Source organism: Ascaphus truei, chromosome 15 (genome assembly GCF_040206685.1).
Source record: "Ascaphus truei isolate aAscTru1 chromosome 15, aAscTru1.hap1, whole genome shotgun sequence".
In the NCBI taxonomy this organism is placed as follows: Eukaryota; Metazoa; Chordata; class Amphibia; order Anura; family Ascaphidae; genus Ascaphus; species Ascaphus truei.
The window spans coordinates 4,416,220-4,429,443 of record NC_134497.1 but is presented as its reverse complement, the minus strand read 5'-3'; the positions used below and the strand labels follow the sequence as shown (position 1 = coordinate 4,429,443).

The 13,224-nt window shown below is 49.0% G+C and overlaps 1 protein-coding gene across 1 annotated transcript; it reads right to left on the bottom strand.

The window, feature by feature from the left end:
• Positions 1-4,512: 4,512 nt before the first annotated feature.
• PKIG (cAMP-dependent protein kinase inhibitor gamma) lies at positions 4,513-12,822 on the bottom strand. Its single transcript, XM_075571319.1, has 3 exons — positions 12,692-12,822; positions 7,565-7,744; positions 4,513-6,211 (listed from the first exon to the last, which is right to left on the bottom strand). Exons 2-3 carry the CDS (start codon positions 7,725-7,727, stop codon positions 6,132-6,134), a joined length of 243 nt encoding a protein of 80 aa, XP_075427434.1. The 5' UTR covers positions 7,728-7,744; positions 12,692-12,822; the 3' UTR covers positions 4,513-6,131.
• Between the last annotated feature and the right edge of the window lie 402 nt (positions 12,823-13,224).

The following is a 13,224-nucleotide window of genomic DNA, read 5'->3' as shown; positions in this document are numbered from 1 at the left end:
AAACCTCACTTTAAATGCCTCACTGCCTAATGCCTGGGATTGCAGCGGGGCCTTCCCTGTGTATCCTGTACCTGGGATAGCAGCGGGCCTTCCCTGTGTATCCTGTACCTAGGATAGCAGCGGGCCTTCCCTGTGTATACTGTACCTGGGATAGCAGCGAGGCCTTCCCTGTGTCTCCTGTACCTGGGATAGCAGCGGCCTTCCCTGTGTATCCTGTACCTGGGATAGCAGCGGCCTTCCCTGTGTATCCTGTACCTGGGATTGCAGCGGGCCTTCCCTGTGTATCCTGTACCTGGGATTGCAGCGGGCCTTCCCTGTGTATCCTGTACCTGGGATAGCAGCGGGCCTTCCCTGTGTATCCAGTACCTGGGATTGCAGCGGGCCTTCCCTGTATCTCCTGTACCTCGGATTGTAGCGGGCCTTCGCTGTGCCTCCTGTACCTCGGATTGTAGCGGGCCTTCCCTGTGTATCCTGTACCTGGGATAGCAGCGTGCCTTCCCTGTGTATCCTGTACCTGGGATAGCAGCGGGCCTTCCCTGTGTGTCCTGTACTTGGGATTGCAGCGGCCTTCCCTGTGTATCCTGTACCTGGGATAGCAGCGGGCCTTCCCTGTGTGTGCTGTACTTGGGATTGCAGCGGGCCTTCCCTGTGTGTCCTGTACTTGGGATTGCAGCGGGCCTTCCCTGTGTCTCCTGTACCTGGGATAGCAGCGGGCCTTCCCTGTGTGTCCTGTACTTGGGATTGCAGCGGGCCTTCCCTGTGTCTCCTGTACCTGGGATAGCAGCGGGCCTTCCCTGTGTCTCCTGTACCTGGGATTGCAGCGGGGCCTTCCTGTGTCTCCTGTACCTGGGATAGCAGCGGGCCTTCCCTGTGTCTCCTGTACCTGGGATAGCAGCGGGCCTTCCCTGTGTCTCCTGTACCTCGGATAGCCGTGGGCCTTCCCTGTGTCTCCTGTACCTGGGATTGCAGCGGGCATTCCCTGTGTATCCTGTACCTGAGATAGCAGCGGGCCTTCCCTGTGTATCCTGTACCTGGGATAGCAGCGTGCCTTCCCTGTGTCTCCTGTACCTGGGATTGCAGCGGGCCTTCCCTGTGTCTCCTGTACCTGGGATTGCAGCGGGCCTTCGCTGTGCCTCCTGTACCTCGGATTGCAGCGGGCCTTCCCTGTGTATCCTGTACCTGGGATAGCAGCGGGCCTTCCCTGTGTATCCTGTACCTGGGATAGCAGCGGGCCTTCCTTGTGTCTCCTGTACCTGGGATAGCAGCGGGCCTTCCCTGTGTGTCCTGTACTTGGGATTGCAGCGGCCTTCCCTGTGTATCCTGTACCTGGGATAGCAGCGGGCCTTCCCTGTGTGTCCTGTACTTGGGATTGCAGCGGCCTTCCCTGTGTCTCCTGTACCTGGGATAGCAGCGGCCTTCCCTGTGTCTCCTGTACCTGGGATAGCAGCGGGGCCTTCCCTGTGTCTCCTGTACCTGGGATAGCAGCGGGCCTTCCCTGTGTCTCCTGTACCTGGGATTGCAGCGGGCCTTCCCTGTGTATCCTGTACCTGGGATTGCAGCGGGCCTTCCCTGTGTGTCCTGTACTTGGGATTGCAGCGGGCCTTCCCTGTGTCTCCTGTACCTGGGATTGCAGCGGGCCTTCCCTGTGTGTCCTGTACTTGGGATTGCAGCGGGCCTTCCCTGTGTCTCCTGTACCTGGGATAGCAGCGGGGCCTTCCCTGTGTCTCCTGTACCTGGGATAGCAGCGGGCCTTCCCTGTGTCTCCTGTACCTGGGATAGCAGCGGCCTTCCCCTGTGTATCCTGTACCTGGGATAGCAGCGGGCCTTCCCTGTGTCTCCTGTACCTGGGATAGCAGCGGCCTTCCCTGTGTCTCCTGTACCTGGGATAGCAGCGGCCTTCCCTGTGTCTCCTGTACCTGGGATTGCAGCGGACCTTCCCTGTGTATCCAGTACCTGGGATAGCAGCGGGCCTTCCCTGTGTCTCCTGTACCTGGGATTGCAGCGGGCCTTCCCTGTGTCTCCTGTACCTGGGATAGCAGCGGGCCTTCCCTGTGTCTCCTGTACCTGGGATAGCAGCGGGCCTTCCCTGTGTCTCCTGTACCTGGGATTGCAGCGGGCCTTCCCTGTGTCTCCTGTACCTGGGATAGCAGCGGGCCTTCCCTGTGTCTCCTGTACCTGGGATAGCAGCGGGCCTTCCCTGTGTATCTTGTACCTGGGATTGCAGCGGGGCCTTCCCTGTGTCTCCTGTACCTGGGATAGCAGCGGCCTTCCCTGTGTCTCCTGTACCTGGGATAGCAGCGGGGCGTCCCTGTGTCTCCTGTACCTGGGATAGCAGCGGGCCTTCCCTGTGTCTCCTGTACCTCGGATAGCAGCGGGCCTTCCCTGTGTATCCTGTACCTGGGATTGCAGCGGGCCTTCCCTGTGTCTCCTGTACCTGGGATTGCAGCGGGCCTTCCCTGTGTATCCTGTACCTGGGATAGCAGTGGGCCTTCCCTGTGTCTCCTGTACCTGGGATTGCAGCGGGCCTTCCCTGTGTCTCCTGTACCTGGGATTGCAGCGGGCATTCCCTGTGTATCCTGTACCTGGGATAGCAGCGGGCCTTCCCTGTGTATCCTGTACCTGGGATTGCAGCGGGCCTTCCCTGTGTATCCTGTACCTGGGATTGCAGCGGGCCTTCCCTGTGTATCCTGTACCTGGGATTGCAGCGGGCCTTCCCTGTGTCTCCTGTACCTGGGATAGCAGCGGGGCCTTCCCTGTGTATCCTGTACCTGGGATTGCAGCGGGCCTTCCCTGTGTATCCTGTACCTGGGATTGCAGCGGGCCTTCCCTGTGTATCCTGTACCTGGGATAGCAGCGGGCCTTCCCTGTGTATCCTGTACCTGGGATTGCAGCGGGCCTTCCCTGTGTCTCCTGTACCTGGGATAGCAGCGGGCCTTCCCTGTGTCTCCTGTACCTGGGATAGCAGCGGGGCCTTCCCTGTGTATCTTGTACCTGGGATTGCAGCGGGGCCTTCCCTGTGTCTCCTGTACCTGGGATAGCAGCGGGCCTTCCCTGTGTCTCCTGTACCTGGGATAGCAGCGGGGCCTTCCCTGTGTATCCTGTACCTGGGATAGCAGCGGGGCGTCCCTGTGTCTCCTGTACCTGGGATAGCAGCGGGCCTTCCCTGTGTCTCCTGTACCTCGGATAGCAGCGGGCCTTCCCTGTGTCTCCTGTACCTGGGATTGCAGCGGGCCTTCCCTGTGTCTCCTGTACCTGGGATTGCAGCGGGCATTCCCTGTGTATCCTGTACCTGGGATAGCAGCGGGCCTTCCCTGTGTCTCCTGTACCTGGGATAGCAGCGGGCCTTCCCTGTGTGTCCTGTACCTGGGATAGCAGCGGGCCTTCCCTGTGTATCCTGTACCTGGGATAGCAGCGGGCCTTCCCTGTGTCTCCTGTACCTGGGATAGCAGCGGGCCTTCCCTGTGTCTCCTGTACCTGGGATTGCAGCGGGCCTTCCCTGTGTCTCCTGTACCTGGGATTGCAGCGGGCATTCCCTGTGTATCCTGTACCTGGGATTGCAGCGGGCCTTCCCTGTGTATCCTGTACCTGGGATAGCAGCGGGCCTTCCCTGTGTCTCCTGTACCTGGGATAGCAGCGGGCCTTCCCTGTGTCTCCTGTACCTGGGATTGCAGCGGGCCTTTCCTGTGTATCCTGTACCTGGGATTGCAGCGGGCCTTCCCTGTGTCTCCTGTACCTGGGATTGCAGCGGGCCTTTCCTGTGTATCCTGTACCTGGGATTGCAGCGGGCCTTTCCTGTGTATCCTGTACCTGGAATAGCAGCGGGCCGTCCCTCAGAGTTAAAGATCACCAGTATTAGTATCTCAGATTTATTTTCTGATTATTGATGTGCAGCATTTTGCCACATTACATTGTTGGGAGCACATGACATGACTATCAGTTATACCAATCATTAAATATTAATTGGTCATGGTGGGTGACAAGTGACAGAAACCCTCCCACCGCACAGCAAATAAAAATTCCCCTTGTGAGCACATTCATGTCTCAGACAGGTCTGCAACCCTGCCCTTCCCCATTATCCCTTAGCATGCAATGCTCCACTGCAGCCAAGGATTCTGGGAATTGACATGGAAATGAGCACACGGTGTCACCTTATAATGATGACACCTGGATAAACATGGGTGATTAAATACCTTCCTCAGTAGCATTCATTTGAACGGTGCCGGAATCTTCCCCAGTCATGGGTAACTGGCTTCAGTGCGTTTTATTACATCAACATTTTGAAAGTGTGCACCAAACGTACATATAAATAACACGCTTGGATTTCCCCAAATTATTCTCTCCCCTACGATCTCACTACTATTGATGGGTAATGGTTTCCCTGATGCCAAGCAAAATGGTAAATTATTCAGGTTGTGGGCACAGTATATATTAGGATCACAAAAAACACAAAACAAAGAACACCCAATATTTAAACACATCAAATTATTTGAGTAACAAAGAAAAAGTCTGCAGTTTGGCAGTTTTAGAAAGCGAACCTCGTCCTTTTAATGACATGTACAAAAAGCAGTCAATTGTATAACAATAGTTCATTTGCCGATTAATTAGACATAAGAGGTAGCTGGCAATATTGTTAGCTCCTGTAAGTGAATCTGGTGCAAAGAATGATTGCACACGAATTGTAATCTTCTGAGCTTCAGATCTGGTCGCTAGCTTTGGTTGCAAACAGTTCCCAGCTCCTTCACTACCCAGGGGCCAGGTGAACTTAAATAATAATCGTCACCCGCGGTATTCCTTATATCCCTATATAAAACACAGGCTAGGCTTTCAGATCTCAATTAGTGGTGTTTATTAAATGACTCATCCACACACAAAAAAAACAAACAAGTTTTTAGGCCAACTAACAAATTATTTTTCATAATATAAAAATAATAATTAATAATAATAAAAATAAACACGCAATCCCTTTTTCTGCATCAAATATCTATTGTATGTAGAATTAAATGTATATTTTACATAACAGATAGTACTTAAAAATGTGGATGCTTAAAAAGAAAAAACTAAATGTGTAGTTGGCAGTTTGTTGTATATAGAAGCGACCGAGGCTTGGAGGATCATATACGAGAGGTTTGGGGAGGGGAAGCATATATGAGAGGCTTGGAGGATCATATACGAGAGGTTTGGGGAGGGGAAGCATATATGAGAGGTTTGGGGGGGGGAAAGCATATATGAGAGGCTTGGGGGGGATCATATGAGAGGTTTGGGGGGGGGAAGCATATATGAGAGGCTTGGGGGGGATCATATATGAGATGTTTGGGGGGGGGATCATATATGAGAGGTTGGGGGGGGATCATATATGAGAGGTTGGGGGGGGGGGGATCATATATGAGGTTTTTGGTCCTTCCAGATTCCATAAGGCAGTGCTTAAAGCTGATAATGTTCTGCAGAAGTCGGATTATTCCAGGGGGGCTCAACTCCAGTTCTCAAGCGCCCCCCAACAGGTCAGGTTTTCAGGATATCCCTGCTTTAGCACAGGTGACTCAGTCGCTGCTTCAGCCCAGGTGGCTCCATCAGTCTGCTTCAGCACAGGTGGCTCAATCAGAGGCTCAGTTTTTGACTGAACCTCTGATTGAGCCACCTGTGCTGAAGCGGGGATATCCCTAAAACCCTGACCTTTTGGGGGGGGCTTGGGGGCTGGAGTTGAGCCCGGGTTATTCCTCTCCTCCATGACTATATGTTACGTTATTATACGTATCCTCAATAAATAAATCACAGCTAAATGCTTATAGGAAACAGAAAGCGCGTTCTGAATAAATAATAGCTTACATTTACAAAATAGTAGCAAGTACCTTTCTCCACATCCCCCACCCCTGGAATTGCATATTATTCTCCTATAAAGGAATTGCTAAGGCAACGGGAGATCAGCTTGGCTTCTGAAAGATGCGTTGAATATGTTAACCACAAGGTGGCGCTCAGAGTCCTGCATCGTGCGCCATTCTGTAGGCACCTGTGAGCTGGCTGCCAATCCAGCGTCCTGTTCTTGGGACGCGGAAACGTCTCGCCGTTTGTTTGCGCACGTTAGTCTCTTTCTGCAAATAGTCAATCCGTGCGGCTGTGCGCACGACGCGCCCAGCTCACGGGGGCGAGCTGCCGTCCTCTGCGTCTGCCCTTTGTTCTTGTTCACTGTCCAAAGAAGCTGCGTCTCCTTGACCCTCTGGAACAAAAAACAATGACCATTACTGGCAAGCTCCCGGAAGCATGTCCAGCAGAGGGGCGCCGGCCCAATTATTGGCAACTAATATTTCCCATCGTCTAGCACCAAATACCCCAATGGGGGTTATAAATCCGGGGGCTCAACCCCAGTCCTCAAGCCACCTGCCCCCCCACCTCCTCAACAGGCCTGGTTTACAGATATCCCAGCTTCAGCACAGGTGGCTCAATCAGAGGCTTCCTATTACATGCTTACATGCTCCTGGCAGCCATCTTTGATTTTGCCGGCACATATTAACCTTTTTTTATCTCCAGGACAGGGGAGGAGTATCGTTACTTTAAAGAACCCTTTTGAACAGGTCTGAGCATCAATCCAACTTTTTGCCCAATGTCTGCCTGCAATCTGCATCCCTGTAATAATTTCCCCCCTTTTTATAGCTATAAAACACAGCACTAAGCTCGGCCTGGGGTAAATACCTCTCGCTGAGGATCTGCGTCGTATTTAAGATACAAGTTTACCAAACTTCTTACAATTCACACAGTGTTAGGACCGAGAGATAGACGGGCCGCACCGTGACGCGTTTACAACCTTAAAATACTTCGGCCAAAGAATTGAACGAAATGACCCTTGATTATGAGAAATAAGCAGATAAATATTTAACTATATAATATGTCACGTTAGATGTAGCACTTGGCTTCTTTGTCTTTAATTCACACAAGACGCGAGTACAAAATACAAGATTCCTGCTTTGTTTGGAAGATCCTCACATTCTTCTTGCCTATATTACCCTGGCTAATAAACAGAATTGCCACTGGACTCCAGTACAAATGAGGTTGGGATATTTTAAACCATGAATTGACGAAGTGTTTCTTATTATTATTATGGGTGTTGGCTCCATGGGGATTATTAGTCAGGTCTGGCTTACACCTTGAATCTCACAACCCTAAGCTGCATTTTATTACTCTTGGATGCGTTTTATAAGCCAAGTTTCCTACATCTGGTGGCGCACAGGAGAGGGGAAAGAAACCCCCCAATGATGCAGAATGTAATACAACTTATAACCTGGGTAACTCCCAAACAACACTAGGGTTCACACATTTTCATCTTGTATGGCTTTCCCACCCATTTCATCTTGTATGGCTTTCCCACCCATTTCATCTTGTATGGCTTTGTATGGTACCTGCGTACCTTGGTACACTGCTACAAAGCTGTACTAGATGAAAATGCCGCTCTTTGCCCCAGTTTTGCTCCACAATTGCCCTGCTCCATGTCACACAGTCTTCTTGTGAATAGAAACCCAGCATGATGAGTGACACCATCTATAATGCGTTGCTTATTTCCCATTTAGTGACTCACCTGCTCCTTCAATGGCTAAGTCTCCCAGGTCTCCAGACAGATCCTTCATGCTGGTCGTGCTGCATTCCCCTTTGATGTCCGGAACCGCGTTCCTCCTGCCAGTCCGATCGCAGGATATGAAATCCGAATATGCAGACTCGGTATCCATGGCTTCCAGTTTCATGTCAAATGTGATTCGATCTGAGAGCGGGAAGAAAAGCAGCACATTGAGTGATAATGCAGGTTTCCACTTTAAGGTGCATGGGAGGCAAAGCAGCAAAATAAATGCTCCCGGCGACAGCACGGATACGCCCTCAGTGACACAGGGATGCCCTAAAGCACATCCTCAGCGCCCCATTATACAAGAGGGAGCAGGGGACCCTGTAACAGGCTGGGTGTAATCTCCCTTTACTCCCCACTTGAAAACTCAGAGGTGAGCTATATGGGAGGTTCAGAGCAGTGCAACGAGAGGTCAGAGGTGAGCTATAAGGGAGGTTCAGAGCAGTGCAACGTGAGGTCAGAGCTGAGCTATATGGGAGCTTCAGAGCAGTGCAACGAGAGGTCAGAGGTGAGCTATAAGGGAGGTTCAGAGCAGTGTAACGTGAGGTCAGAGGTGAGCTATATGGGAGCTTCAGAGCAGTGCAACGAGAGGTCAGAGGTGAGCTATAAGGGAGGTTCAGAGCAGTGTAACGAGAGGTCAGAGGTGAGCTATAAAAGAGGTTCAGAGCAGTGCAACGAGAGATCAGAGGTGAGCTATAAGGGAGGTTCAGAGCAGTGCAACGAGAGGTCAGAGGTGAGCTATAAGGGAGGTTCAGAGCAGTGTAACGAGAGGTCAGAGGCGTAGTCCTGCAGAATGTTTTTTTCTTTAGCCTTCCGTTTGAAAGAGGTTGAATATTATTATGTAACCTGAAGCAATCTACTGTGTTCATATATATGGATAGAAGTTTTAATAGAATAAGGATTATTTCTGGCTGTTACCAGGTTTTGAAGACATTAGAATACCTCAGGAAACAATTTAATATCACGACGTCTGTGAAATCTTAACATACTTTTTAAGGATATTTCAGATGAAGTAAATGTAACAGAGCCTGGAGGAGAATGAGTGGCAGAGATCCCACACCGGTACGGGCTTCTTGCTATTTAACCATACATGGCAATGTCATTTCACCAAGAGCTATGGTGTCCCAGCCTCAGATCACCATCTGCCATAGTGATTACGCACAAGTATCTTAATTAAATAAGCCAATAAGCTTAGAATGACTTCAGTTCTGGGGCGCGTAGCCTCAACAATGATAATATTAGGGAAGATTACATTTCCCCCTATATCACAGTTAATTTAACCCTTTAAGCGGTCACGGTGCCCACAGACTTTCTGGCACCAAACTCTCGTGATCGCATGTGTAGTGATCACGTGGCCCGAATCGACCCCTTGGAATATGGGAGATATATAGATGATTATATATATATATATATATATGTAATTTATCAAAGGTTCAAACTTTATGTAATTTATCAAAGGTTCAAACTATGGTACTGTATATAGAACATTCATGATCACCAAGAACTTCAGTATAAACGCTACGACTCTCCTCACTTCTCCTGACAATCCATAGTTTGTGACAGTATATCTGTGCTACCGGGGGCTTCCGTAACCAAGATACAGTCATTAATACATTGTACTATACACACGCGGTTTGCAAATATGTCCGGAAAGCGCCGGAAGAGGAGGTCTTATGACCACTCAGCAAATATGGGCCAAAAAAGAATTAGGTCTGCTGCTTGTGAAGTTTAAAGCGACAAAAAATAACAGTAGCAGAACGACGTAAATGACACTGAAAAGCATCCATGGCAGAAAAGACACCCGCAGCGAATTCTGGGGAGGAACTTAAAACCGGCACAGGGGCGCGTTACTAATCTATCTATTCTTGTGTCATTGAGCACCAATTATATTCCCCGTCCTTCTGCTTCAGTGTCACGCTGAAGGAATTTGGTAAACATGTGGCGGGTGTACGTCAGTGTCTGGATGCCGGACGTTACAGCGATATCAGAAGTGGCAGATTGCCAGTATGTCCAAAACAACAGAGACACGCTGCATGATGAACATGATGCAGATACATGCCAGCGAATCCCTCCCCATCCCCCCTCCTGACTCTCCCAGCTTGCTGATGGAAGCAATCACTACATGCACTCTTGAAACGTTGACCCTAAGATGTGTAACTGACAAACGCTGCTCTTAGTGTTGATTTAATGACAAAATGGTATTTTGCGATCGTTGGCAAACAGACTATGACTTTGCATTCCGGGCCCTCTGCGCTGACTCAACTACGATGGATCGCTGTGCAGGGTTACTATGGATCACGTGGAAATACCCCTTTAAAATCCCATGCAGACACGTTAATGCCTTTAACCTGTTCAGTTGTGTTAACAATACAGCAACCAAGGGGTTAACTTTCAGTTTAAAAATACCTATTTTTCTCTGCCTCCTGTGGGGTCACCTGGGTTAACCCCCCCTCCCTGGCTAGCAGAAAAGGTGACAGAAAGATCCTTGCAGGTTTTAAAAAGTGTATGATAATTAAAATCTGTTGCAGTTCACAAGGATAAAAAATAGTGATTTGTGTTGGGCGAAGTTGGACGTGTGAAACAATACCAAATATGATAGATTGTCTGTGTCATGTCAGATGTGTTCCCTCCCTCAAGACTAAAAGTTGCGTTAGCAAAAATGATATCTACACCTTCGGCAACATCATACGAATGCAACGGTGAGGGTAGTATTATTGTAGGGCAGGGGTGGCCAACTCCAGTCGTCAAAAGCCACCAACCGGCCAGGTAATTAAGGATATCCCTGCTTCAGCACAGGTGGCTCAATCAGTGGCTCAGTCCTTTTGACTGGGCCACCTGTGCTGAAGCAGGGATATCCTTAAAACCTGGCCTGTTGATGGCCCATGAGGACTGGAGTTCGCCGCCCCTGTTGTAGGGGGTACAGGGAGAGAGTTATAGGGTATACTATACTCTCACATTCATTTGAATAAAATCATTCTCTCTCCCAGCCCTAAATTGATAAGTGGGCGATAAGACACATCCCGAAAAGGTTTGCACGCCTTTGTAACATATCTAATATGCAATAAGTACCGTCTTTGGGCTCTAAGTGAAACTAGTGCTTCTTTGAAAAGATGCATTTGGACACATTGGTTATTTTGTGTTGATTACATCTTTTTTCACTTAACAGGGAGGCAGGAACTCCTGAGGGTAAGTACTTCAATTATGCTTGGTGGTGGCAGCCTATTGAGGTGTAGTGTGACGGGTTTTGGGGAGTTATTGTTCACTTTGAGAGCCCTGCGTTGAGGTGAGTCAGCTGGAAAGCTGAAGGTTTTTGACACCCTTCACATGCACACGTCACAAGCTCACAGGTGTGCTGTTTGTGACAAGACACCAACAATGTTTACTTGGTTCAGAATGCCTCTGAATTTCTAAACTCTGCTTTATATCTCCGCCTGGATAACAACCAGCTCCTATATTCTGAGGTACGTACAAAGCCCCGACCGACCTCTACAGAAAACAAGAAAGGATTTTTACCTGGAGGCCAGCAAGAATGAACAGGGAGGAGGGGGAAGCAGAGGAGGAAAAGGAGAGACCGACCTGGGTGGTAAGGAGATAATTATAGCAACAGCGTCTTATTAATGAGCTACAATATTCAACGCCTGAAGAAAAAAAATATCTGACAATGATAAACAATTGTTAAGTAGGTTAGAGAAGGTATTACAGGATGGAGCGCTCACCTGAGATCGCAGTACATACAGCCAGTGACACTGCACCGTTACATAAGAACAGCTGGATATTTGGAAGAGCTTATCAAAGTGATATTTAACTGAGGTTTCAAAGAGCAGATGCACCTTTAAATACAAATATACTGTATACCATATGCCAGTGATGTCATTCCAAAACAAAAATACATGCCTATTGGAATCTTTTTGTCCTATTCATTCAGAACATAAATTCATCTTTCCTGTCCTACGCTTAGTCAATAGTTAAATAAATAGTCAATATTTCACTGCGGTCCCGTCCTCCCCAGTTTCTCAGAGAATTTCAGGCTTTGCCGGTTTCTGGCAACTAAAAAAGTACGACCGTTACCAAAGTGCCGCCACGAGAAAGCCTGAATATCCTCTTCCAATGACATGGCAGCTGAAGTCTGACCCCCCAGCCATACGGCGCCCACCGGATTCTTGTCCGGGGATGAAAATTACCAATCTCTCTGGAGAACCCGGGTGTTGGGGTATGAAAAGGCTGAAGGAGACGTTCAGTGGGAATGTCACTGCTGTTAAACTGGGTGACCCTGGTTCAGATCCAAGTGACCTTGTGCAATTAACCATCTCCCTGTGCCTTCAGCCATCAAATTTAGATCATAAACGCGCTCTAGTACCGAGTTTCTTGGCACTTTAGGAAACATTTGAACTAAATAAATACGGGGCTGGATTTCTGCCTGCAAAATGCTTTGTATAGAGATATATCTAGTCAAGGAGTCAGGGCACACAATAACAGTAATAATCTAAAATATTGGAGGGGTGCTACTTCTAACGTACTAAACTGTACTATGTAGAAAACTTTTAAAAAGCCGGTACCCCAAATGGTGCAATAAACGTCTTTCCTAGCTCAACGTTTCGGCTTCCCAGCTCTTGAAAACGGCTCCATTGGGAAAGCCGAAACGTTGCGCTAGTAAAGACACGGTTATTGCACCATTTGGTGTGCCGGCTTTTTTGACACATACATATAATCTCCTGAATATTATCACTAGTATATTAAGAACGCCACAGCCATTACACAACCACAGTGATCAGGCGTTCCAAAGTGTGCTTTCAAAGATCATAAAAGGTGGCAGTAAAAGCCAATAAGTAATATTCCTTCAGGAAAGAAAATGATTGCAGAGTTACACAGTGACGCCCAATGCAGGGTTACCACCCCTGCCAGATTCAGCGCGACTGTCCCAGAGTTCTAGGAGGCATCCCATGTCAGGCAAAAATAACAGGGCTTGAGAGACAAATATTGATTACGTTTAGTAACGGAAGGAGTAGTGAGACGAGAAAGGAAGGCAGGTCTCCCCCCGGTCTCTGAGGAGGATGCCGAGGTTTCAGGATAAAAAAAAGAGTCACTCACCAACGCTGTATCACAACTGTCAGTTACACTCTGTCTTGCAGTCAGTATCTACAGGAATGACATGTGTCCACAGTGAGCGTCTTTAAGTACGCGGCCAGGATGAATGATTGACGTGAAAGCAATTAGTGAAGTACGTCAGTCTCACACATTTGAATATAGATGCTGCTGGGACGTCAACCCAGAAGGGAGAATTATTTTTTATTTTGCTTCCTGCTGAGTGCTAAAAAGTGAAACTTCCAACGCACAGGTTACTCCCAACCAAAAACACGTCAACAAAACCGTTCAGAATCATTCGCTACACCACCGCATTCTCTGCAGCAGGAGTGGTCAGCGACAGTCCTCAAGAGCCACCAACAGGTCAGCTTTCAAAGGATATCCCTGCTTCAGCACAGGCGGCTCAATCGTTGACTAAGCCCCCTGTGCTGAAGCACAGTGGCCCTTGAGGACTGGAGTTGGCCAAACCTGCCCTAGAGAAGGCACAAAGCTTGTAAAACTTGAACACAGACTGAATAATCTGGGCAAGATGTTCAGGG